This window comes from Erithacus rubecula (genome assembly GCF_903797595.1).
Source record: "Erithacus rubecula genome assembly, chromosome: 8".
NCBI lineage: Eukaryota > Metazoa > Chordata > Aves > Passeriformes > Muscicapidae > Erithacus > Erithacus rubecula.
In genome coordinates this window covers 3576736-3602502 of record NC_136659.1, presented here as the reverse complement: position 1 = coordinate 3602502, position 25767 = coordinate 3576736, and the positions used below count along the sequence as shown (strand labels likewise).

Here is a 25767-nt window from a genome sequence, read left to right as displayed (position 1 = left end):
TGACAACTGAGGGTAGAAATGAAAGATAAAAGAAAGAACTGGCAAGTGAGGCAGAACACTTTGAAATGCATGCTAGTGGGAGTGGGATTTAAAATGAGAAAGGTGGCAGTGCAGGTTCTCTCTTTGTGCATAGCTGGAATAATTATGTTCCACAGAATTTTCCACATTTCTAGGAATGCATGGAAGCTGGAAAGGAAATAAGAGTGAAAGTTCAGTAAGAACATGGCAGGTGACAGTGAACTGCAAGTCAAGAAAGAATGAGGCAGTGATACAGATTGCCGATCATCAATAAGGGGAGAGAAGGTTATGATTTAGAGTTTTAGAGGACAGAAGGTAAGGGGGAAAAAAGGCAAGTTAATTTGTGTAATATGGGAAAGGGTAGAGGAATTTGTGTATTGTGAAATCAACAAAGAATGATAGGATTTCTGGTCCTGGGAGAACTTTGGCAAAGGAAATGTAATTTGCCTACTCTTTTCCACTTGGGTTTGCTCTAAAGTGGAATGTGTTAAGGTGGATTGTTATCCTAAAGATTTACTAAAGTAACAGAGAAAGATGCCAAGAAAATGAGGTAGGAATTGGACATTTACTTAAATAGGTTGTTTCATACAATACAAGTTGGAGTGAAATTCAGATTTAGAATTAATTACATTTTTGTGTGTTATTGCAGTGGATAAGGGAGAGTCCTCCCTGCTCAGGCACATTCAAAGAGCAGTTAGACATAATTGGATGGGCAGAGCATCAGGGATCAAGGGAGGGTTTGAGCCTCTCTAAGTTCTCAAGAATTGGGAAAGTTAGAAGAAAAAGCCTTTGCTAGAGGAGGAGATGGAGGAAACAAAAGTAATAGTTTAATATAGAAGGATAGTTAAAATAAATTGAAAGGGTACTTCACTAAAAACTGGGAGATAAGTCCTGTTTGCACCATTTACTTATTTGATATTTCTCCAAGCTGATTTTGTATGCTGCTAAGCTCTGTGTGCTGTACTGCAGAATTCCTTGGAGTGTTTGCTTCTATGGCTGCTTTTTCTCACTAGCATCTCACTCCTCTTACCTTCAGATTGTCTTTAGTTTATTTTTATCCAGAGTTATCTCTATCCATGGATTAGAACAGGGGGGTGCAGCCTGTGCTCAGATAAATTGTCAATTTTTCTGGGTATTGTTGGGCTGTGTCCTTTCTGTTGTAGATTGCTGGTGGTTTCTCTTCAAGCATCAGGCTCAAAACTGTGGTCAGGGAATTCTGTGGGGTCTCAATCCTGGCTGGTACCATCCCTGTAAGAGTCCACATAGAAATTTTGATATATAGCAGTCTTAAAAATTAGTAAAGCACAGTCTTCACACTCATCCTGTGCTGTAGTTACTGGTGAGTGAAATTTGACCTCTCCAGTAAAAGCTTTGCAGCTGTTATGGCAGTGCCCAAGTGCCTAAATTTAGAATGAAATTACAAGTTGTCTTGTATCTGCCCATGGATGAACAGCTGGGGAGAATGGTTTTTAGATATCTCCTCTGACTTGGCCAGAGAGGGTGGAACAGAGAACTTCTGTATATGAGCAGGTTTGGAGAGAGACCAAAAAGAAGACAAAATAGCCCCTAGTTCCATCTCAAAATTGGCATGTGGGTTTGAGGGGCTAATGGTAATAAAAAGCAATAAAAAGAGCTACTTACATTCTTACTAAGGATATATGATTTTGAATACAGAAGAAGAACAGATCCATTGGGTAAACAGTTGCTGTTTGTCAGGGTAAAATTCACTTTAGGTCCCCATGCCATCTGTCCTAACCCACAAGAACAAATTGCCTTTCTATTGAGAGTACATGGGCTAGGTTTCAAGAATTGAATAAAATCTTGTAGTTTCTGCTATGCCACTTGAAAACTCAGTGTTTCAATTTTGTAACTTGGGAGTCAGGTGGTGATAAACTTATTCTGCTTTTTTGTCTGCTTCTGTTGTAAGAAATTGTCACAGGGAGATTGTGCCAGCAATCTGTGGTTACTTTCAAAACTATATTTAAAATGTAAAAAATTACTCAAGAAATGGAGAAACAAAATAATAGAAGTGAAACCTAAAAGTAATCAGCATTAATACCAATGTAAATTATCCCATTACTGTAGAAGATAAAGTTGTGGAATTGGAAAAAAAAAAATGTAATTAATGTTGCTAGTATATCTAAGTTGGACATGAAGCCTTAAATGGAGAATAATTAAATTTATGCAGAGATCTCAAGAATCTCTGCAAATCTCTGATTTGTATTTGAGTTAGAGTTACTGATAAATTTATCAATGACACACTGGTGAGGTCTTTTTCTAGCAGACCAGGAAAATGAGGAGGGAAAGTCTGGATCACTTGGTAAATGAAAGAGAAATAAAAATACACGTTTTTACTGTGCTTTTAAAGTTCACAGAATCATTGGCTTTGAAGGGGCCTTTAAAAGCTATTTAGTCCTACTCCCTACAATGAGCAGGGTAATCTTCAACTAGAACAGACTTAATTAGGGTGTTCTTCATCACTGGCTGTGATAAAAGTGACAAAATGTACTCTTAGCAGCAGTGTTTACTTAGCAGACAAGTAGAATTTAATAGATGAAAATTGAATCTAAGGACATTCTGGATTAGAAAAAGAGTTGCTTTTTGATAGAGAATGTAGTTAGGCATTTCATAAATGTGCTGGCAGTTACAGTCAATCCTCCAGTCTTGACAAAATTGACAATTTCTAAATAATGGATTTTTTTAAAGCTGTGTCTATCTCAAGTAGAAATCTAGTTCAAGGAAGTGCAGAGGCCTGGGTTTTATGTGGTCCAGAATCAATCACAGACATTTTGGGTCTGGTTTCCTAATCTGCCTTGCTGAATCTTGAGCAGACTGAACTTCCTCACACCTTAAGGCACTTTTTAGCAGTTTCAGTTTCACTACTGACATGTTTGTGAAGACAGCCTGGCAGCACCTCTTTCAGATTCTGCTGTATCCACTTCCTGCAGTGCTGAAAATCTTTCTGGTGGTTAACAGTGATAGATAACCAGCTTTATCACTGTTTGATAAAGTACTTATTGCTTACAAGTACAGTAATCAATTAATTAGCTCTTTATTAGAAAGAATCCATTTCTCTGCAGTATTGACAAGCTGATAGCTTTGTACCTGCATGTCAGAGTACTCTTACAGCTTTGTTTTCATTATTTCTCATTATGTGCAGCTTGGGATAATGGTTACTGGCTGTCCTGAAATGGAGTCAGGATGATGAAGTGCCATGGGGGGGGGGAACATGGACAGCATCTGTAATGCATAATTGCAAATAAATCAATAATTAATGGCCCCTGAATGTGTTTGCCAGTTCATTGTAGTGATATACAGACCTCTGCAAACCCTGGGTGCCTTATAACAGTTATTGAGATGATTGCAGTGGGTACTTTGGTCCTGGCAGAAATTAGTGTATCCAGGCTACTGAGAATGTAAACACAGCTTCTGAGCTTCCCAACAGTGCCTGAGATGCAGAACAGTAATTTGAGGGAAAATCAAACTTGCTTGTTAATATTTCAAAAATTAATAAAAGAATGGCAAAATTTAGAACTTATTTGCATCTCTAGCATCTCTCTTTGGATATTAGTAATGGTAGGAGAGCCTTTGAGAGCAGATTTTATTTTCTTGTTAGAAGTGCAGGTGAGATCATGTCAAAAGAAATCATTAAAAGAGGAGTTTTCCCACAGGCTTTCACAGTACATGTTTTAGAATAAATGTACATGTTTTTTACATATTTCACAGTACATATTTAGGAATAAAATCTAAATTAGTTCAGGTGTACTGCCCTCTGGAACATCTTTAGATAGTCTTGTATTGTTTGCACTGATATTTGCTTGGAGAAAATCAAGAAAGCATCTAGATTTTTTTAGTTGATTTTTCTATAGGAAACTTCTGTGGTAAAGAAATTAATATTATTCACTATGAAAATTAAAAAAAATATATAAAAAGATAACATTACAACATGTTTTATAGTATGTCAGAAAACTAAAGTAACTTGATGTTTGTCATTTAATCAGCATTTTCTCCATAACATGATGAATTGTGTGGCATGTGCAGTATATGCTGCTGTAGTTTAAGCTATTGCTGACATTTAATTGCACCATAATCAAAATTTAAATGTACTAAATAAAATTATAATTGGAAGAGGTTTCTATATTTTATTGCAGTGTTTTTTATTTTAACATTGATCATAAATGTAGTTGATTTTCAAACACAGGCCCTTTTGAAGGAAGGGATAGGGAACATCTTATTTGTGACTTAGAAAACTGCCATGAAAATCAATTGCATGCCTCATATCATGATAATTTATTGCAGCATTTTCATAGATGTTCTTTTACTTCTTGTAAAAATGATCCATCTGAGTTTGGTAACAGTGTTTGTAGTTGTTTATGGAAGATTAAGTTATATATGTAGCTGTGTGTACATCTCTATTGTATGGACATATTGTTTAATTATCTGTGAGACATGTAATGATGTTTTGAAAAACAAACAGGAACATATTCTGTTGTTATGATGTGTTGATGAGATGATGATAAGAATCAGGGTGACAAACTGGAAATTACTGCCACTAAAATAGTACTGGATTTATTATTTCACATGTGATAAACTTACACTCATAACTGCGGTTAAAAGTAACCAGAAGTAGATATTTAAAATCAGTATTGGTATAGACTTTGTACCTTGGAGTTGTAATAATTTTAAACTAAGAAATTAATTTCAACTGCATGTATTAAGCTCAATTCCCACTATGAGGGAGTAGTAAATTAAAAGCTGAATGATCATTATCACTTTCTTGAGGCTATAACTGAACTTAGCACTCAGAATTACTGTACATTCATGTTCTGGAATAATTTAGTCTGACTCTTCACTCAGCTTGTTGACTCTGCAGATGCTGTTGGTCATGCAATCTGCTGTGACAGAGAAGAGTAGTCAAAAGAAGGGGTTAAAATAAGAAAGAAGGGGATGGTAGAGGTGTTGGAAGAAGGCTGTGTGGAGATTTCTGTACAGCATGGATATCCTTTTGAGCACAGAACAGGTCCTCAAGGAATGGTGGAGGTTTTTAAGTTTGTTCCTTCTTTGGAGAAATCATCTGTTCATCTTTATAAAGCTTAAACCTTTCTCTTCCACTCAGTGGGGGTGCAGAGCATCTTAAACTCTGTGTTCTATGGTCAGTCCTGAGCCAGGCTCAAGGAGCTGTTTTGTGTTTCTCTGGTCACAGAGTCCCAGAATGGTTTGGGTTGGAAGGGACCTTAAAGCTCATCTCATTCCATGCCCTGCCATGGGCAGGGACACCTTCCACTAGACCAGGATGCTCCAAGTGCCACCCAGCCTGGCTTTGAACACTTCCAAGCTTGTCCTATGATTCAAGGCTCTGAGTGTTCTGGGCAGCTCACTGGGCAGTTGCCTCCACTGCACATACTCTGGAGAGCTGTGTTCATCCTTAACAGCATCAGCCACAGTGAAATGTGATTTACTTGTGCATTTGTGAGGAATGTTAATGTTTTAGCAGAAGCTGAAACATTGCAGTAGTTTTATTTCTGTAGTGCTGGGCAGTATGCTTGGCATAGAGTGTTTTCATTTTATACTGTTACTTTCAGAAATAGTGGTGATAAAGTTAAACAAGCCCGAGTGCTGAAGATTGGATGAAAGCTATTGCATTTCAGTGATGGATCTTTCTATAATTGTTATCTTCCTCTTACTTTTTCAAACCTCTCTGATTATTAATCATATCTGGCTAATCAAATCTGGTTTTAATAGTGCAGTAAATGAAACAAAACTAGTGAAGTGCAGCAGCTTGAAGTTTATCCTTTTGATAATTGAAAATAATTGCAGAGTATTTATCAATGACTGCTAATGAGAGCTCTAGTCCAAAAGTGATTGAGTGTCTGTGGCATAGTTAGACATTGAGTAGTGGAGCTTTCTATTTTTTTATTGCATAGGCAATGGCTTGACTTGATGTAGCAGAGCCTTAAAACTGACATTGTCAGGAGCAGTTTCAAGTGCAAATTTACTATTAGCACCAGTTCACAAACTGTCTGAAGAGCTACACTAGCCCTGAATTTGAAGACAAAACAGTTTGACCATTGCTTTTTTAATTAATCTGGCTTTTACTACCTATTGCATATTATCCTCATGTTTATTTTATTAAAAAAAGGAAAAATTTTCAGGGTTATAAACTGAATAAGGAGGAGTTATGTGGCCACAACCTTTGTAGCTGAGTTTTATGGTTTTTGTTAGCAAGCCAAGCAAAATGGAGCAGGCAATAAAAATTTTACTACACTCTCCTGCTATTGCTTTCTGCTTATTTTTCTTACATTTCAGATGTTTATAAAATAATTGAGGTCATGATTAACATAGTAGAATGCTGTGCAAATGTGTTGTATTGTGGTTACTACAGACACTGGAGCACTTTGAAATTGAGTTGAATTTCAGTATTAATTGTACAACCGTGCCTGGTGACTATTTCACTGTTGCATTATGCTTCATTTCTTCATACTCTGCTAGAAAAGGATACCCTTCAATTGCAGAAAATATCAAAACTCACTAAAATCATGCTCAGCTAGTATATTAGATGTCAATTTTCTGTCACTCTTGCAGCAAAGCTTTTAATATTAGTTTAATACTTTGCTGCTCAGCATTTGGCTACTTCTGAAGGAACCTACCTCTAGTGCCCCAAATCTGAACTGCTCAGAGAACAAATATCAGGATTTTCTTCATGGGAAAAGGGAAACAGGAACAGATTTGAATATTTCTTAATTTATATTGAAACTTCAAATAATTTTCAGTATAGTCAGCAAAAAATAAAATTAATTTTGAAAATCTCACACTATAATTTGCTGTTTATGCGTTTTCACTTACTTGATATACTTTATCTGAGGAGCAAGATTAATTCATTGTCAGCATCTACAGCCAAGATCTTATTTTTTTATATTTATATATTTTAAGAATGTCTTGTTTATTTTCACATTTTGAATGTGTAGATTCTTAGTAATCCTTAAGTTGTTTTGAAAGTTGGGACAAAAACTGAGTGTAAAATTCAAAATCTATTTTGAAAACTATGTATTTAGTAAGTAGCTCCTGAGTACACCTGCTGGTTTCATGGGACTGCTTTGATATTTAAAAGCTAAAATATGGAAATTTCAATATATTGAAACAGGTTTAAAAGGAAAATAGCTAAAACATGTTCTCCATAATGTAAGTGTATCAGATTTTTTCAGGAAAAATAAGTGAAGAATTATTAAAATTCTCTGTAACTTTGAATAAAAAGAGAATTTCAATGGTATGTCAGTATAGCTATCAGTGATTAGTGCAGTACTCCTTTATAAGTACAGAAAAACAGAGACAGTGCTGATTCTTGAGTGAGAATTGAGAATAGAATATTTCCTTGAAAAAATTTAGTGATAATAGTTAGGCTGTCTTGCTGAGTCTTGTACATAGACAATAGTTGTGCCCTAAGAAGAACTTAATTTTCATTACTTCACATTTCTGAAAAAATATCTAGAATTTGCTTTTTAAATTGAATGTATGGATACAGCAGCACCTGTGACTGTGCTCCTTGTGCACATCTGAACTGCAGTCTTAGGATGACCTTGACAGCTTTCAAATTGGAACTGCTGATGATAATGGTCATTAATTTTTGCAAAAAGAAAATTCTCCTCCCTCACTGAAAGACAGTGATCACTAATTTGCTGTCTGATGGGCTTTGCCTCACTTAAGATTGCACTATTTTCTTTCAGGATTAAAGTAGCAAGGTTTGAGCTTGTTCATGGTTACAGAGTGAAGCTGCTTCTTCAACTGACTTCAATTTTTAACATCTGAGTAAGCAGAAACGTAACACTACCTGTAATAATGATGTAGACAAGGCCAAGCTGTGATTTAGAAAAACTGATTTGGATGTTTTCTATTAAACTCTGCTACATTTTTCTCAACTCTGAGATGATTTAGATCAGTTCCACTTATCTATTCATTGTCTTCTGTGTGTTTTGACAAATGAGTCTCTTGTGTCTTTCTCGAGGAAAAACAAAGCTGTAGACTTGCTCTGAGGAGCACTGCTATTGGAAGAGAAAAGGCAGTCTTACTGGAAAAATTCAAGACAAAACAGAAAAGAGATATTTCAAATAGCTTTAAGGGTAAATTTTCTAAATTGCATGACAGTTTGCATCAAGACAAGGTTTTTTTTACATACAAGGGAAAATTAAGGAATGGTTTGAGACTCAGAAGATATGAGTTCAATTTACAGGCTGTCCTAGAGAATTTCAGCTTGATCTGGGATAAATCAACTTATGGTTCAGGCTCCTAAATCAAAAGGGAAAAAAAAGCAACCAAAAAAATCCCAAACAAACAAAAGATAGATAACAGAGGGAGTATACTGTCAGAGGGACAGTTTGGTCAGGGACCAGGTACTATTTACCATTGTCAGTGACTGAGGATGAATTCAGAAGGGTTTTGGTTCATAGAGATTCTTTCTAGGACACTCTTCTGAATGTTGTGTTCCTTGCCTTTGGTGGAAGAGTAAAAGAATGTTTGATGTCACAGGCAGGAAGTGCAGTAATTCCTCTTTTATATGGATGTGAGAGAGAAGCTTGGTAGGTTTTTATTTTTGTCATAGTGGAAATGTCTCCTACATAGGAGATAAAGGAGTGAACAAAACCACGTTATATTGCTTTAGCTCCTTAGCACTCAGGATGTTCTCCTGAATTTTGGCTTGCCAATGCTGAAGGGACATCAGACGTTGCAGTCAATGCCTGTAAAAGTTTCACAAGCCTTGTTGTGCAAGGTCACAACTTGTGTAATAGATTCTCCTTTACCCTTAGGATTTAGAAATAATAGAATAAGGATTAAATAACAAAACCTGATTGCCTGAATTTTTTAGGGGAGAGGAGATATCTTCATATAACTATTATTGAACAGTTCTGTTGTAGCCAGTTTTTAGGATTAAAAATACCCCATTTATCCTGCAGTGAGAAATATTTGTGTCTGGGGAAAAAAGTCACACTGTGACTTCTACCTGGTGTGTGCTGGGGAGCTACTGAAATCAGCATTTCATCTGGCCACGACAAGTGCTACCACTGTGCATACCAGTGGGAACCTAGGTATAAATTATCTCAACTGAGGCCAAGTCTCCTGCTCTAATAGAATCCAGAATTAACTCTCCAAAGGGTGGATAAGCTACAGTTTCAGAAATATCTCAGATTCTTACAATGGAGTTACAGCAAACCTAATGTTTTTGCATTATTCTCTTTTTACTATGTTTTTTTTAATGTTACAGCAATCATTTACAGCACTCTCTCTTTAAGTAGTATTTGGGTATTTTTTTCTACTGAAAAATGCAAGACTTTCTGTCACTTCTATTCAGAGAGCCTTGTCTATCCTAGGCTTGTTTCACTATGAAATGAGTGAGTCTGGCAGCATTTACTAATTGGTTATGTTCCACAAAATGAATGAGAACAATTTGCAAAAAGCATGCTGGTTTTATGCCTTTGTTATGCTGTAATAAGAGTTGTTCAGATTTGTAAATCTTGAAAGGTAGAACTTTGTAAGACAAGAAGCACAGAAAGTACCTCCAGGCAACTCTGGAAGATTGAGACTGTACTTACCTTTAGTTAATATATTTACTCATTTTTTAGTGTGTGGATAATAAATAATGCACACTAATGATAATTGTTCCTAAATTTGGAAGATCTGTGGATTTTTCTTGAACTGGCTTCAGAGACCTTCAAGAATATTATGGCTGAAACACAATCAGAACTTGATATGCAGTTGTATAAAAATGTGGAATTTTGGCCACAAACACATTCTTGCTGGATTAACAATGACATTACTTTAATCTTTATTCTTTATGTATTTGTACTTAACATATTTATTTCCTAATTATAAATATTCCAGATATATTACTTTTGGGTTTTTTCCAAAAGTGGGCATCTTGCTAGTATCTGTGTTAAGCAAAGGATGACTTTGATCATTTGCTCTTCATGATTTCCAGATTCTGTCTTCCTCCCCAGTCAGAGAAGAAAGACTGATGTCTGATATTAGTCAATATTGAAAGTCTTCACTGTTCTATGGATTTTGGAGTGGTTTTGTTAGGCTGTGCCTGTGATTGAAGCCACAGTCCATTGAAAAAGATCTTCCAGGTCTTGGGTCTGGAATAGCTGTGGTCCTACTGATCATTAAGTCATTAGCTTAATGATCTTTCTGAGTTTGGCTTGGGTTAATAGCACCCTTGTAGGACAATGCAGTGTGTGGAGCTTCTGGAATTGAAGACAAACAGATAATCTTTTGCTACTTTGTAGTTGTGAAATTTGCTTTATGCTCATTACTGCAAATTATCAGGAAACAGGATGGCTGCTATCAAGTTTAGTGCAAACAAATACTAAAAAGACTTAGTGTATCCCTGATGAATTTTTATTCAGATTAAAATACAGTGATTTTATTTCCTCCTTAATCTTAGTGTTTGATGGGCATTTTAAAGAGTACAGTGATTTCAGTCTCCTTTAAAATTCCTCACAGTAGAATATCCTAAAATGTTGAAAAGATGAAGTCATCAGCCAAGTCTTCAGCAAACTCTGGTGTCTTAGGAAGTGGTTTTGTAATGACTAGTGCAGTCCTTAAAATATATTGTGCATGGTTATCCTCCTTACATTCTTTAATGACAATCTATTTTTAATAAAGCTATTTAGCTTGGTTAATTAGAGCTAGTCATAAATCTCCTAGTCTGCTGATTAATCTTAAGAAGTATCTTAAACCACACCAATGGAAAATGAGGCTGTAAAGTAGCTACACATATTTTGACTTTTTATTGGCATTATACTTAAAAGAAAGGTCTTTTGAAGAATACAGTGGCTGTGCCTCTGGATGCAGCTCATGGAGCTAACCTCCCATGGAAAATGGGGATAGAAAACAAATAGGCCATGGAAAAATCTCAGTGAGGGGTTTGATATCAACCCTCTTTCCCAGTTCTAGTCCTGTGTTTTATGTCATTTATGTCATTTAACATTCTAATTTACACTCTACTCATCATTATCTTTTGTGTCTCTTCTTTCAATGTGGGCAAATTCTCCCAAAGAGCCAAATTCAGCCCCTGCAGCTCCTGGGCAGCACTCAAGAGTCTCTGAAGGGTCTGCCAAGGGGGTTTTTGCACCCCCAAAGGAGCCAGGAAAAAACCCTGGACTCCCACAAAGATAAATTTGGTTTTTCAAAACAGTAATATAAATAGATATATTCTGTGAAGTTATGCAGCATTTCTGAGAATTAATAATTTTGGTTTTGTGCAGGATTCAGAGTTCCCTGTTGATGCTGAAGGGATCCCAGACTTGGAGCAGGCTAAAGAGCAGCTTCAGCCCCTGAAACCTGTCCAGTATCAACTGAGCAGCATTTTGAAGGTGCACGACTTTGCAGTGAGCTGGTAGGAACCATGGACAGTTCATTCATTTTATTATGTGCATGTGCTATTTTCAACAGGTCATTGAGAAGTGTTTACTGTATGCAAATAGCTGAAACATTACTGGCAGCAATCAGGGGGTCTTCCTCTCTGAAGGATGTGAAAGTGGAAAAACTGATCATGAAATGCAGTGGGAGAGTAAATAGAGAAAAACACCTGGGCAGAACTGTTTACAGATTGAGAGTCATCCTTTAGGTAGAGAGGGTGGGATTTGGTTAGTAGATATAAAAACAGAAACCAGAGATGACTGTAAATTCAGGTACCAGGAAACTGAATTATAGTGCTGAACATTTTTGCAATTTGTATTTGATTGCAGTTTATTCCCCTGGGTCAAAAATCAAAAGAGTTTAAATTTAGATTGACTTGTAAGCAGTGACATTTCAGGGCTTGGTAACTGCAGCAGAGGAAGAATGAACCTAAAAATATTTTTTAAAAAAAGTAAAAGTCCATAGCACAGTTCTGGCAATTCTGACACATTGACTAGCTTTGAATATATTTTTAAATTCATTAAAAAAGAAAATATTTACACATTTAATACTTATAGGACAAAGGTCACATACAGTTGCTTTTGGTGACTCCCCACATTTTGCAGTTAATAACCACCAAGTTTCTCCATTATTTTGTGACTGAACAACAGCAGACAAATATGGTAATGTAAGACTATTCCTTGTTTTCTTTTTTTAATTACATTTTTATATCATTTCTGTAGATCCTTACATCCAGTGCTTCTAGTTATTGCTAGAAGAGGTACTTAATGTGCTGAGAAATTCTAAGTATTTTTTGCAATTCATGACTGAATATCACACCTTAAGGATACAGTGCCATTTCAGCAGGCAATTTTCTAAAATAAAGATAAATTGGATGCCTTTAAACTTATTTGGAAACACCTTAGAACTTGAAGAAATGGCACCTATACTGAATGAAACCTGCCAGAGAGGATATGTGTTTCATTTCATATACTGAAAATATGATGTTGGCTTTCATGTAAAGATGCTCCTTTGAAGAAAATGAGAGCCTGGGATAATGCTCTGAAATTAACTGAAATGCTTCTTTTAAAAATGTGATAACATAAAATCATGTAAAGAAAAAAGAATTTTAAGGTGTGCTTGAAAAAATGTAAACAAAGCAATAAAAGTTTTCCTTTGCTTAAAAAGTTCTCTGTGTACATTGAGGGGGGTATAGTTTCTACACATTTATCTATGTCTGAAAAAAAACACTTAAATATTTCAATTCCCAAAAGTTCTTTTTTCTATCTGAATACTGCTACTTAAAATCCACCTTTTTAAGTGATGGGAAAGAAAGACTGTCTTGTTTTTCTTAAAGGCTCTATGGTACCCTGCTTTGCCTTTCTTTCACAGTGTTTCCTAGAGTATTTTTTTGAATACCCTGCTCAATTTCAGGCAAATTTGACAGAGGAATAACAGCCTCAGGAAGTCCTGAGGCTCCCATGTGTTTCCAGAGAGCAGATCTCTGTGAAGAAAGGGTAACTTTTAGGATCCTATTGGCTGCTGGTGACTGAGAACTCACCAGAGTTCTCTCAGAGAAGTTGCAAATTTTTTGGGAAAAGAGCTGCAAATGGAGCTTTTACTAGATAGTATAGGATCCAATCCCAAGGCACACAGGTGATGCACACAGAGCTTGGGTTTTTATTTTGACACAGCAGCTATTCAGTTTTGAATCCAGTTTTCCAAGAGGTTATTAAATGCATAAATCAAGATTTTTCAGAGAAGAATGACTCAGATTAAATTATCTGTGTAGGGAATTAAATGAAAATAGCCCATCTAAAGAAATTCTGAATGTTCACTAAATGTATTTCTAGTAATTACAATTGTCTATCTGATTTTACAGACACAAAGGGAAATCCATATGCACTAGATGAAAATTATTTTTTCTTGTAGTTCATAGGATAGATGGAAAACATTCTGTTGAGTGATGAGACCAGATTTTTCTCACATAACCATTATATCAAAAGGGCAGAGCAGAATCTGGTTTGTGTGTGGGTATTACTGGGTTCTTTTACATTTCTGTAGAAATTGGAGCACCTGCAAATCCAAATTCACATTTTTGCACAAGCTCACATACATTAGTTCTTCAGACCTTCATCAGTATTCATTGAAATGCATGGGAGTGAAGGGGAGAAAAATCCCTTGGGAAACCATGTTTATTTGCTGCTAAGCTGAATGATTCTCACTTCTCAAATCATCACATAGGCATTCCTTTTCTGCATTAAATTCACATTGCTCCAGTGTCCTTTGAAATATCTGGTGAATCTTACTGTGCCTATAAGGAGCACTGTAATAAGATCTACAGTGGGTAAAGGATCTTCATTAATCTTACTTGTCCACCTTCTCCTCACTTGTTTTCTGCATCTTTGCTGTAACCTTTTGTACCATTTCTCAGGGAAAATACCTCTGCAGTCACCACATGCAATGCTACATCTGTCCTGGTTCATCTTGTCTTCACTTGGGAAAGGCAGGTGCCCACACAAACAGTAATCTGCATTTTTAATGTTTAGCATGGCTTTGGAAAACAGGAAAATGCCAGGTTTTATGGTGGAGAGATGATTAGCCAAGAAGAAGCTAAAAAATTAAGCAGGAATCATCTTGGCTGTTTGAGTAATATTTAAAAAATTCCTTCCTTCCTTCCTTCCTTCCTTCCTTCCTTCCTTCCTTCCTTCCTTCCTTCCTTCCTTCCTTCCTTCCTTCCTTCCTTCCTTCCTTCCTCCTCCTTCCTCCTTCCTTCCTTCCTTTCCTTCCTTCCTTCCTTCCTTCCTTCCTTCTTCCTTCCTTCCTTCCTTCCTTCCTTCCTTCCTTCCTTCCTTCCTTCCTTCCTTCCTTCCTTCCTTCCTTCCTTCCTTCCTTCCTTACTTCCCTCCTTCCTTCCTCCTTCCTTTCCTTCCTTCCTTCCTTCCTTCCTTCCTTCCTTCTTCTTCCTTCCTTCCTTCCTTCCTTCCTTCCTTCCTTCCTTTCCTCCTTCCTTCCTCCTTCCTTCTTCCTTCCTTCCTTCCTTCCTTCCTTCCTTCCTTCCTCCTTCCTTCCTTCCTTTCCTTCCTCCTTCCTTCCTTCTTCCTTCCTTCCTCCTCCTTCCTTCCTTCCTTCCCCTTCCTTCCTCCTTCCTTCCTTCCTTCCTTCCTTCCTTCCTTCCTTCCTTCCTTCCTTCCTTCCTTCCTTCCTTCCTTCCTCCTTCCTTCCTTCCTTCCTTCCTTCCTTCCTTCCTTCCTTCCTTCCTTCCTTCCTTCCTTCCTCCCTTCCTCCCTTCCTCCCTTCCTCCCTTCCTCCCTTCCTCCCTTCCTCCCTCCCTCCCCTGCATAAATAGGAAATGTATATTGTTCCTGTTTACATGTAACCTGATGTTCTCAAATCCTTTATCCTTGTTTGATAATGTAGAAGAAAAAGACAGAAAACTGCTAATGCACTGCCTAGGCACCATGAAAATAGCAAGGTGGAGATAATAGTAGAGAAAAGCAAATACAAAATGTTTAGTGATTATCTTGCATTTCCTGATTGGCCCAGTAAAAGATAACTTTTCAATACAGTCTAATTCATCATTATATCTTAATATACTAGTTTCCCCTATTTTTTTATCAGTGGATTCCAGAGAAGATTTTAAAAATATCTCCTTGGGAACCATGCAAATTGACTTGCAGCATAGAATTGTGTAGCTGAAATTAAAGGTACAATCTTGTAGAGCCTCATGCCAAGAGATGCAGGTAAGAAAATACTGCAGAGCCCTGGACTCTTTTCCTCTTTAGTTCACCTTTCCCACTTTTTCTGCTCAACAGCTGAGCACATACATGCACACAGATGCACACCCCCATCACACAGAGGAGCCAGATTTTTAGGGAAGAGGATTCTTTGAATGTTGGCAAGAGGAAATTCTATTGAAATACATTAGAGCTTGAAGTTTTGCTTCATTGAGTGGTATTGGTGTGCATTGTCTTTCAGAGTTCCAAGTTGTCCATTTGCTTGGTGAGGTGGTGAGGCACAGGGAATTTGGCAGCATGTGAAGAACAAGGTGTTTTGCTCTGTCAGTCAGATTTGGCAGAACTGCTCTGTACTAGATTTTGGTCCTTTCTAGATATAACTCCCTGTTTTCATTTTCATTCTCACAGTTGCTTGTGGGAAGAGCAGGACATTGAAATTATCTAGTATGTAAACGAAGTAGCAAAAGTAGCACAGATGATTTTTAAGCAAACATCTTGATAGTTCTTTTTGTTGCTGCTCCTATTTGCCAAGAGCTCTGCATTAAAATCTCAAAGCAGCTTTGTGGTGGTCTGTCTTGTCACTAACCTTGGTACCCTTTTCTGTGATGCCTGTAGAGTTCTGACAGCAGGTACCCTGATGGTTTGCTGAGACTGCTGCCTGTCAGGCTGACAAATGTTGGCTCCCTTTCTCCTGTGTTCTGCCCATTTGTTTCCATCTCTCTGTTGCCTTAGAGCTGGTGAAGTAATGTCATTTTATTCTGTCTCTGAACAATGCCAAGCAAATAGGGTCTGTCTACCAAGAGGTGATCAGTCATATGCATCTTTGTGTCCTTGTGTAACACAAGGTAGGAAAGAGGATTCAAAGTTCAAAATTCATGAGGAAATTTCCTCTTGAAGAGTTTATTGAGGTTAAAAAAAATCCTTACAAATTATTTAAACCATCTTTTTGTCTCCTAGGGTATTAGAAAAGACTTTTAAAATAAATTACATTTTTCCATTAACAGTAAAACTTTTTAATTGTGCCATCATATGCTGATTTCTTGCATGAGTAGCCAGAGTGACTTGGAGATTTGCATTAGCAACATGAGCTTCTGCTTAATTTTCCTACAGAAATTATACCTGCTTTTAAAGGAATGTAATATACAGGCATCTCTCATATGAGGGAAGTCAGAGAGAGCTGGGGCTGCTCAGCTAGGAGGAAAGAAGGCTTAGGGGCAGATCTCATCCATCAGTGTGCACAAATAATGAAGGGAGGGTGCTAAAAGGTGCCTGCAAACACACACATTTATACACAGTGTGTATGAATTAAATCTAATAACACTCACAAGTATGTTTGTGCTAATCATTTTCACATCTGCTGAAGAAGAGTAGACAGTGAGTTGCAGAATTGAATTTTTATGTGTGCTGAAGTGTTCAAATACTCAATTTGGCCTCTTTTGAAATATTCAAATTCTGTCTTTTCAAAAACAAAAATATGAGTGGGAGCTTGGGTTAATCTTGATCTCCTTGTATATAAAACAAGAAATTTCTGATTCTCATGTTTTATTTTCATCTCTCCATTTGATCAGCCTTTGAATATATTTGAAGAAACTAGTGTTACAGATGGTTAAATGTAAAATTAACAAGTCAGTAAGTGCATTTTCCATGACACTGCGACAAAACCCAGCAGCTCAGCTGGAATCACTCTGACAGATCAGTCTGTACACTTGCAGTAAGGGTTTTTCATGATGTTTTAAACATTTAACTTTCCCAGATAAACCTGTCAAGTATTTTAGCATCAAATTAATGTTGTTAATAATTTTTTTATATCTCTCTGTGCCATATAGAAAATTCAAGTACTTTCCTTTGAAAAATTCTTGCATTAATGTTTTTTTTTTCCCCATGACTGGCCTTTATGAGTAATATGAATGTGTGTTTAAACTGAACATGAAGTTCTTACCCTTCTGCAAAGAACAAGTGACAAATAACCCTAAAGCCTGCAAGTGTGGATACATTCCACATCACTTACAGGGGCTGGAAAAAATTCACTGTGTGTGTGCCCTGCCAGCCTCGTGCACATCCTTATGTCCCCAGCAGTCCTGTGAGACAGCATTATCCTCTTGTGAAATTATTCCTGCTCCCTGAGTGGAAGATGCAAAAATTAAATTCATGTCTTCCAAGTCACAGTTCAGTGCTTTAACCCTGGATGTCAGAGTATCAGTGTTTTCTATGCAAATTAAGTTAATTTCTGTCTGCATTAAGGCCTGTGTTGTAATGGAGAGATTGTTCCATGGACTTACTGCACAGGCTCTGCAACAGCTTGGACACAGTTTATGTGGAGGGAGCACTCAAGAGGAAAATGTCAGATGTAGTTTAGCTCCCTGTAATGCAGTTAAATAGAGAGGAAAAGTGAGCTCCCTGTGAATAGTCAGTGAGAACTGTGTGGCTCACACTTGGGTAAGCTCTAATGCAGAACTCCTGGTTCCAACCCTCTCACCCTCCTTTGGAGCTTTTTCTGTCTAATACAGCAATAAGAAGGGAAGTGAATGGTTCCCTTGGCTCCTCCTTTCCCTCTTCCCCTGCAAGCTAAATATTCTTTCCTGTTCACCTCTGAAGCTTTGGGCTATCAGAGTCTTTAGAAGCCTTTTTGTTTCTCATTAGCTCTGTCTGCAGCTCTGGCCACCAGATATGGCTCCAGAGGGAAGGCCTTGCCTCTGGAACAGGCACTTTGAAACCACAGCAGCAATAATCAGAAGGATAATCTCAAGGCATGTTGTGTTTTTATGGTGCACACATGGAAAGAGCTGGGTATCTCTGCAATTTTATTAGTGAACAAGCATCTTTACCAGAAAAAAGGACAATTTTTAGGCAGGGTCAACAGAGAGAAAGCACATATTTTCTTTTTACTAGCTATCTTCATAGTTATTGAGGAGATTTTGCAGAAGTTTGCAAAAAAAAAAAAAAAAAAAGTGTACAAAGATATGGTTGTAACTTTATTGAGGCTCTTTTGTATTCTCCATAGAGCAAAAGGTGCAATGTCTGGCAGCTGTCACTCTGCTAAATTGCCTGGCTTTTGTTTGTTATTCCCAATAGTTTGTGGACAGTGCAGGGCTGAAAATATTGGTTAGTAATTTTCTGATAAGTATTTAACTAAAAGCAGTCATCCTGTGGTGATCTGAGTATTCTGGACTCCAAATACACTAAAAGCTCAATATTTAATAGATGTGAGCAATGCTCTCAGGCACAGGGTAGGATTGTTGGGGTGTCCTAGGCAGGGCCAGGAGCTAGACTGGAGAATCTTGGTGGGTCTCTTCCAGCTCAGGATATTCTGTAATTCTATATTGAACAGATGTAATATATCAGTAAAAAAAGGAATGGTTTTGACACTTGTCACATGGGCTGATATACTAACCAAAGACAGTTTGAAAATATGTTGGCTTATAAATATATCTCAAGAAGTGAAATAAGATGTTGAGATTTTCTTGAAATATAGTATATTTGTGAGCTTTAAAAAGATAGTAATTAGCATGAGGAAATTCATATAGTGGGATTTTGTTTTAAGAAAGACAAATGCTAAACTTCAGGATTTCTAGCAGGTGACTAATACGTGTCATACATAATTTGATATAATTCTAAATAATTATTCACAAAAAGATCCTCATTGAAGTTTCAATAGTGAATTTTTCTTGCAAGCTTAAAAGCCATATACCTTTTTACTATATATTTAACACCCATTTAGAACTACTGTTTGTCAAGAAACAAATACTTTCTTTAGGATGGTTTGGAGTTTTGTTGTGATTTCATACACCACTTTTTACATTTTCTAGTACTTAGCAATGAATTTTTCCATGTAAAGAATTATATCTCTTTGGGAAAAGTATTTTTTTTAGAAAATAGAGTTTGTAGGCAGTCACAACAAGATATGTGTACAATTAGCCCATAGGTAAGTGGTTTGTTTTCTGGAAAAGTGGTGTGAAGTGAGAACCAGAGAGCGTTCAGGAATAATATATTGTGTTAGAAAGAAAGGAAGAGGAACATAATAAAAATATAAGGTCAAATTTTGAAAATATATTCTAAATACAAATAACTTAAATATAATAATAATGCATAATGCTAAAAAAAATCATCTGAAGAAATATGTAGGGTTGTTCTCGCTGTGTTTTAATGAGGAATTTTACTTGCCAAAGCATTTTAATACATTGCAATTAATACCATTAGGCACTTTTCATTCTTTGATACTATCCTGTAGAAATTGTAAACTGATTTATTAGTGCTTGTGGTCTTCCTTTATTCTCAGTCTGACCTAGGATAAGTTGTGAATGTATTACAAGCCTACTGTACTAATGATTCTTTATTAGCTGGGGTAATAGAAACTGAAATCACTCATTTGTAGACCAGTTCTATAATCCAAATGTAAAATCACTGCAGGTTTAGAGTATTTATGGTTGCACTGATTTAGAGATACAGCACTAACACAGAAATGCATAAAGGTGGCAGTTTCCATTTGTGTAGTTCTATTTCCTAGTCTCTGTGGCTTGGGAAATCTTGTATCAGTGCTATATCTTACAGGATGTTAATTGCTATAGTTTAAAAAAAATATATTCTCTTGATTTTTTGCTGTATAAATATTTTTAAGTGGGATTTTCAATTATTAAAATGAGCATAGTACTTGAACTATAGTAACTGCAGTGTCTCTGAAGGAAAGCAAGACAAATATAAGAAATTTAAAGAAGAAAGTAAGTGTATTTACTCTTTTTTGAGTGAGTAACTACACAGCTGGCCAGAAGGAAATGAATTCTTAGATTGGGGCAGACTCGCTGCATTGCTGAATAAAAGTTCCTAAGTACAAAAGAGCAATAAGGAGAAATCCCTGTGAAAACTACAAGAATAATACCAATTCTCCTAGTGATGATTTCTTGTTTATTCCATTCTGATTTCAATATTTTCTTTGTGGTAAATTCTGAAAACATCAGTGTTGACACACTTGGAGTTACGCAACTGATAAGATTGACAGAAAAAGTGAAACTTGAACTCAGTCTGTAAGGTGAAGCTTTAAAAATGTTGAAAAGCATGTTCAGGTTTCATGGGAAGAGAGTGAATTCCCATGGGTTTCTCTTGAAATGCTGAAGCTGAATTTTAGAGCTTTGTTGGCCTGGTCTCACCACAATTCTCTCCATGTTCCTCTACTTGTGATTTCAGTTCTTAATCGTTCAGAACTATCTCCCTGGAAAATTTCCAGCACAAAAAATTGTCCAAATAGAATTGGTCAAGAAATAAAGCAATAGAGAATCCTGTATATTTGGAGTGCTTGGCCAATATCTGCCTTTATTTTAAAAAAACTTTTCAGTAGCTTCCCCTCTGTACCTGATACCCAGTTTTTAGCAATATTTTAGGCCATGATACTTATTTCTTGCCATAGTTAACAGAACTTGGAATGGCCTACCAGTACCAGGAATTCAGTGACAGACTTTTAACCCTTGATTTTGATGGAGATGCCATAAAATCCAGGGGCTGTGCATTGTCTGCAGTACTTTTGTTCTATTCCCCCTGGATGCCAGGAGAAGGGAGTGTCCTTATGCTGAAACAAGTGCTTAGGAGTTGCTGGAACATGCATGGCAGTGGTGAGTTATGGGTTTATTTACTGGATAGACTTTAATTGCTGCTGTTGTAATTAATTAGGACTGGTGTAAAACTATGTGAGCACCGTAATTAGATCACACTGGTTTGTGGTTTTTTGCCTGCACTAAGTTCTGTGCAGATCAGGCAAGGAGTAAGAGATCCCTAGTTAGGAATTTTGGAGCTATGAAAGGGAACAGATGTATGGCAGTAATAATCTTACTTGAATATTTTTACTAATGCTCAAATTTTCAGGGGCTGTGCTTGACTTCAGGGACAAACTTTTCACATCATGTAAGTGCCCAAATTCTAATTCAGATCCAGCTTTCAGCAGCTACTCTGCAGGTGTATAAACAAACATCCATGTAGCAGAAAAGACCTATAATGATCCTATAGGGACTCAGACAAAATGACTACATTTCCTTGGGGATGCTCAGCATATTCTGAAAACTTCATCCCAATTGTAGATGTTGCTAAAATTTGAAAATCTGTGGTGTTTTTAGTTCAGTCTTAAGATAAATAATTGAATTCATGTTAACATTTTTCTATCATCAATGTAGGACAAATGACGTGAGTAACAAACTGCCTCTGTCAAACCAGACCAAAGAACTTCTTAATTTTAATTTTACACTTACAGGTGCTAAATGGTAGAATAGTACTTGTCAGCTTTTCTTGGATCTCTTTATTTTCCTTGTTTCAAGACAATTAGATTTATAATCAGATCTAATTTATAATCAGAACTGATGGAAATTCCAGTTTCCAGGCCCTGGGATATAAATGTTAGCATTTGAAATAAAAATGTCACCCAGGTGAGTGTCTGTCTGAGGCTCTAATCATCCTTGTTTCCTTGTAAACATGGAATTTAATGGACTGAAACACTGGAAACTTTCTACATTTATCAGGGCTATTTCCAGACTGAGCTTCTGTTGATATTTATTTGTTTGGTTTATTTTTTTTTCCTTAAAAATAAAACCATCTGTGTGTGAAATGGCATGTTTTAGGGAGTCCAAACCAAAACAAGTTTGTTTTATTAAAATTTTTGGTTTATAGTTGTCCATATAGCTGTAGACAGTGTTTTTTTAATCTTACTTTACTTTTATACTTTGATTTTAAAATTCATTCAGAAATAGAGGTTATTTTTTATATTTTCCATTAATTTTTTGTAATAAAATAAGATTGTGCTTTGCTGTGAAAGGAACTTCCTTTATTGAAAGGTTGTCATGCCGTGGACTGAGAACTGGTGAAGTCACCATCCCACACCATCACTGTGTCCCTATAAAAGATGTGTGGACATGGCACTTGGAGACATCGTGTATGGTGGCCTTGGCAGTGCTGACTTGATGTTGGACTTGATCTTAGAGGTCTTTTCCAAACTTAATGATTCCATAATTCTAAATTATTTTATGGGTGTATGAATGCTTGTCTTGGGTTGCAGTGCAGGATGTGTCCAGCAAGGTGTGTTCTGTCCCCATCTGTTGAGCTGGGTGGGACAGTGACCCTGATCTCCTGGCACATATTATCTGCTAATGGGCCAGCTTTAAACAGCTGGGGCAATCATCTTTATCTTTCCACAGCCCATCCTCCCTCCAGGAAGAGATCATCTGCTGCTGGCCCATTCAGTGCCACTGTGGGACTGATAAAATTACATCATCCCACTGGGAGATGCTCCAGCCAGGGGAGCAGCCAAGCCTTTCCTACCCAGATAAAAACTGAGATTTTGAACAGTAAATTATCCTTTCCACTTCATGCCTGGACCTTCAGAGGAAACTGCACCTTCTCCAGGAGCACTGCTCCAGCTGAACCACATCTGCCACTGCAGGAGGATGCAGCCACCATTGAATGGGGCTGCTGCCAACACCCTGACTGACTGACAGGTGTCAGCTTGGATTCTGACTCTGGCAGTGTTTGGGATTGTTCTTTGTAATACTGCATTTCTATTTTAATTTTCCTAGTAAAGAGCTGTTATTCCTAATTCCCATATCTTTGCCTGAGAGCCCCTTAATTTCAAAATTATAATAATTTGTAGGGAGGGGGTTTATATTCTCCATTTCAAAGAGAAGCTTCTGCCTTTATTGGCAGATTCCTGTCCTTCAAACCAGGAAAATGCTGATTATTTTTTAACACTCTTTTCTGGTTAGTAATTGATCTTTTGCTACCAGTTGAAATTTTGTCCTGTGTTCTTGGTGTTTGGGTAATGTTTGAGTTAGTGTCTCGCTTCTCTTGTTTTCTTGCTCATTGTGGCATTTGCTGGATTTTGATATAATGAAATTGCTATTAAATGGTGTATGCTATCCCTCACATACCACAGCAAATCAACCCATTCTGATTTATTCATTGATCTCTTTTGTAGAGTAGTTACAGCTCCTTTTTGTGCTTCTTTGAATTGAAATATATTTGAGTTTTTAAACTTAAAATCAATGAAGTCCCCATGCTTCTGTTTGGTATTTGCTTGGTTTTTCATATATTTGAGTTATGGGTTGAAAGTACTGGGAAATCAAGCCTCATAATTCTGCTAACCAACTATAAATCACATTCTGAGACAACTTTAAGATGTTCAGTAAAACTTTGCAGGAATTGATGCTGCCAAATGCTATAGTGCTTTTCCAAGCACTGCTACTTTAATGTAGCCTTCTTATACAAATGTCTATCTTAGTAAAATATGTGCATATTTACATCACTGCTTTCAAAAGTGAAAGTACCATCAGCCAGAAATGAGCACTTGTTCACATGAGGGGAAATTTTTCTGGTGCAGTTTTTTGCAGTTTTTCAAGCTAGATTCAAATCACAGAATGGTTTGAGTTGGAAGGGACTCTAAAGCTCATTTTGTTCCAATTCCTGCCATGGGCAGGGATCCTCTCACTGTCCCAGGTTGTTTAGAGCCCCATTCAACCTGGCCTTGGACCCTTCCAGGGATGGAAATTATGTACATCCTTTAGATACTCCACAGTACTAACTGAATGGTTCCTGCCTGGCATTTGTGGGAGTCAGGGAGGCCAGAAAATCCTTTCTGGGCTGTGAGCAGTGTTTGAATGGATCAGTTACTTCTCAGGAGAGAGACAGTGGCAGCAGAAGGACAAACAAGACAACAGTAAATGAAGGAAGATTGATGGCCACTGACATCAGGGACAGTTTTCCATCTGAAGCTGACTTCCCTGCCTTTCTGAGCTTTCAGGGCAAAAATACAAACAAAATATGTTGTTTTAATGCTGTATCCTGATCTAGTAGCAAGGAAGCATCCATGGAACTCAGTAGCCTCAAAAAATGAAGCAGTAATGTGTGGTTTAAGAGTTTTGGAGGTCTGAGCTTAATTCACTAGCAAATAATGACATATGGGCCGGCATTGCTTATATAGAAATTGGTGCCTTTGATACTCAAATGTCCTTCAGCCCCATTTTATGTTGCATGTGGATATAAAGCAAAAACCACTCTGGTGGATGGTTCAAGCACTTAAGGTATTCCATATTGTACAGCACAGTGTGTGTCATTCCTGACATAATGGAGCACTGCAGCAGGTGTGATACTCTGTGGGCTTTAAACTTCCTGGACAATGAAGTGCTTCAGCATGCTTTTCACATGAGTATCTGTGCCAAGGTCTGCACTACTGCAGTTACAGTTCCATTAGCAAGTTGGAGTGTATATTTGGGGAAAGGACTGACATAAAGACTTTTTAATTCAAATGAAGATAAAATAATACTGAAAATACTTTATAGAAAAGTGAAGCCACAAGAGGGTCCAAGGAATAGAAAATGGAATGCAACATTGTGGGAGTATTCAAGGATTTTATGCCTTCAGGTTTGCTTTTGTTTAGTTGGCTGTTTTGTTCTTGAAAAGAAGACATGTTTTATGTTTGATATATTGGGAAATAAAACTGCTTGGGTTTAGGTCTGATTTTTGCCTTGAGGTTAGAATTGTTTCACCTTGCAGTTGGGGACTTTGGACAGAAATGGAGCTGGGTTGGGTACAGTCATGCTTGGAGGAGTGTGGGGAAAAGGACAAAGGAGGAAAAGACAGAATAAAATTAGTCAGTTGGTACAGTTTGAGTAGAACAAAGATGGTACTGTGACATAATGTGGATAATCACTGAAACTTTCTGAGGGCATTTTTTGATGAGTTAAACAGCAGGTGCCAAATCTTTGCAAATAATTTCTAATCCATGAGCATCCTCAACCTGCTTTTATGTTTAAACAGTGCCCCTGTTTGCTTCCTCATCTCTTTAGTGTTGGATTTCATCATCCTTCAATATCACTTGTTGAGCTCTTCATCCTCTTTAAATCAGTTGTAGTTTAAGGTTGAGTCTGTTTCTGTAGTAATTTAGACAGATTGAACAAAATGCTCTCTAAAAAGCAGGAGTGAGGGAATGGGAGCACAAAGTCCATATGGAAAGGACATACTGATAGAACACTTTATCACACAGTAACAGTTATAACTTACATTAGAGCCATAGCTCTGAAAGGTTTATTATGTGTAATTGTGATAATAAATCATAGTAAATTTCCCTAGCATTTAAAATGATTTTTAAATACCATACTTGTGTAAGCTTTTTTTTAAGTCCTGTGGGAATTATTTAGTATTAAACTGAGAATTTTGGTGTTTTTAATGAGCTGGGAGTACGTGCAGAGTGTTCTGGCAGTATTTCAGTTTTTGTAGATTACTTGGATCTGTTAATTAATACAGCCCTTTGAGACCTTTTTGTGAAAATTAATGGGTTCCCTGAAGAATAACATTCCAAATGCTGGAGATCTACAAGACTTTGGAGATGAGTGCTATTTTAAATTATGCCAAAGTTTACTAGATTAAACATTATCTGTTGATGTGAGAAGGGCAGAAATTCACAAGAGGCATACTAAAGATAAACCAGCCTTTATTTTTTTCTTCCTTATCTATGCAAAATATATCAATTAAAGGATTTTTAGATGGCATGAAGATTTAAAAATAAATAAGAGGAGGGGAACATTTTGAAATAAATCCAAAGAGGAATAATTTTCCAAGAAGAGAAGCCCTCCATGAATAACTTGGAGGGTTGTCCTCC

At 36.9% G+C, this 25767-nt stretch overlaps 1 protein-coding gene across 2 annotated transcripts in view; it reads left to right on the top strand.

The window, feature by feature from the left end:
* Positions 1-25767, top strand: part of SPAG16 (sperm associated antigen 16) — a 354438-nt gene that overhangs the window by 39041 nt on the left and 289630 nt on the right. For both annotated transcript variants that reach the window (XM_079310616.1, XM_079310617.1), the window contains exon 10: positions 11274-11404. In XM_079310616.1, the coding sequence (XP_079166742.1) occupies positions 11274-11404 (131 nt within the window). The remainder of the gene's footprint in view (positions 1-11273; positions 11405-25767) is intronic.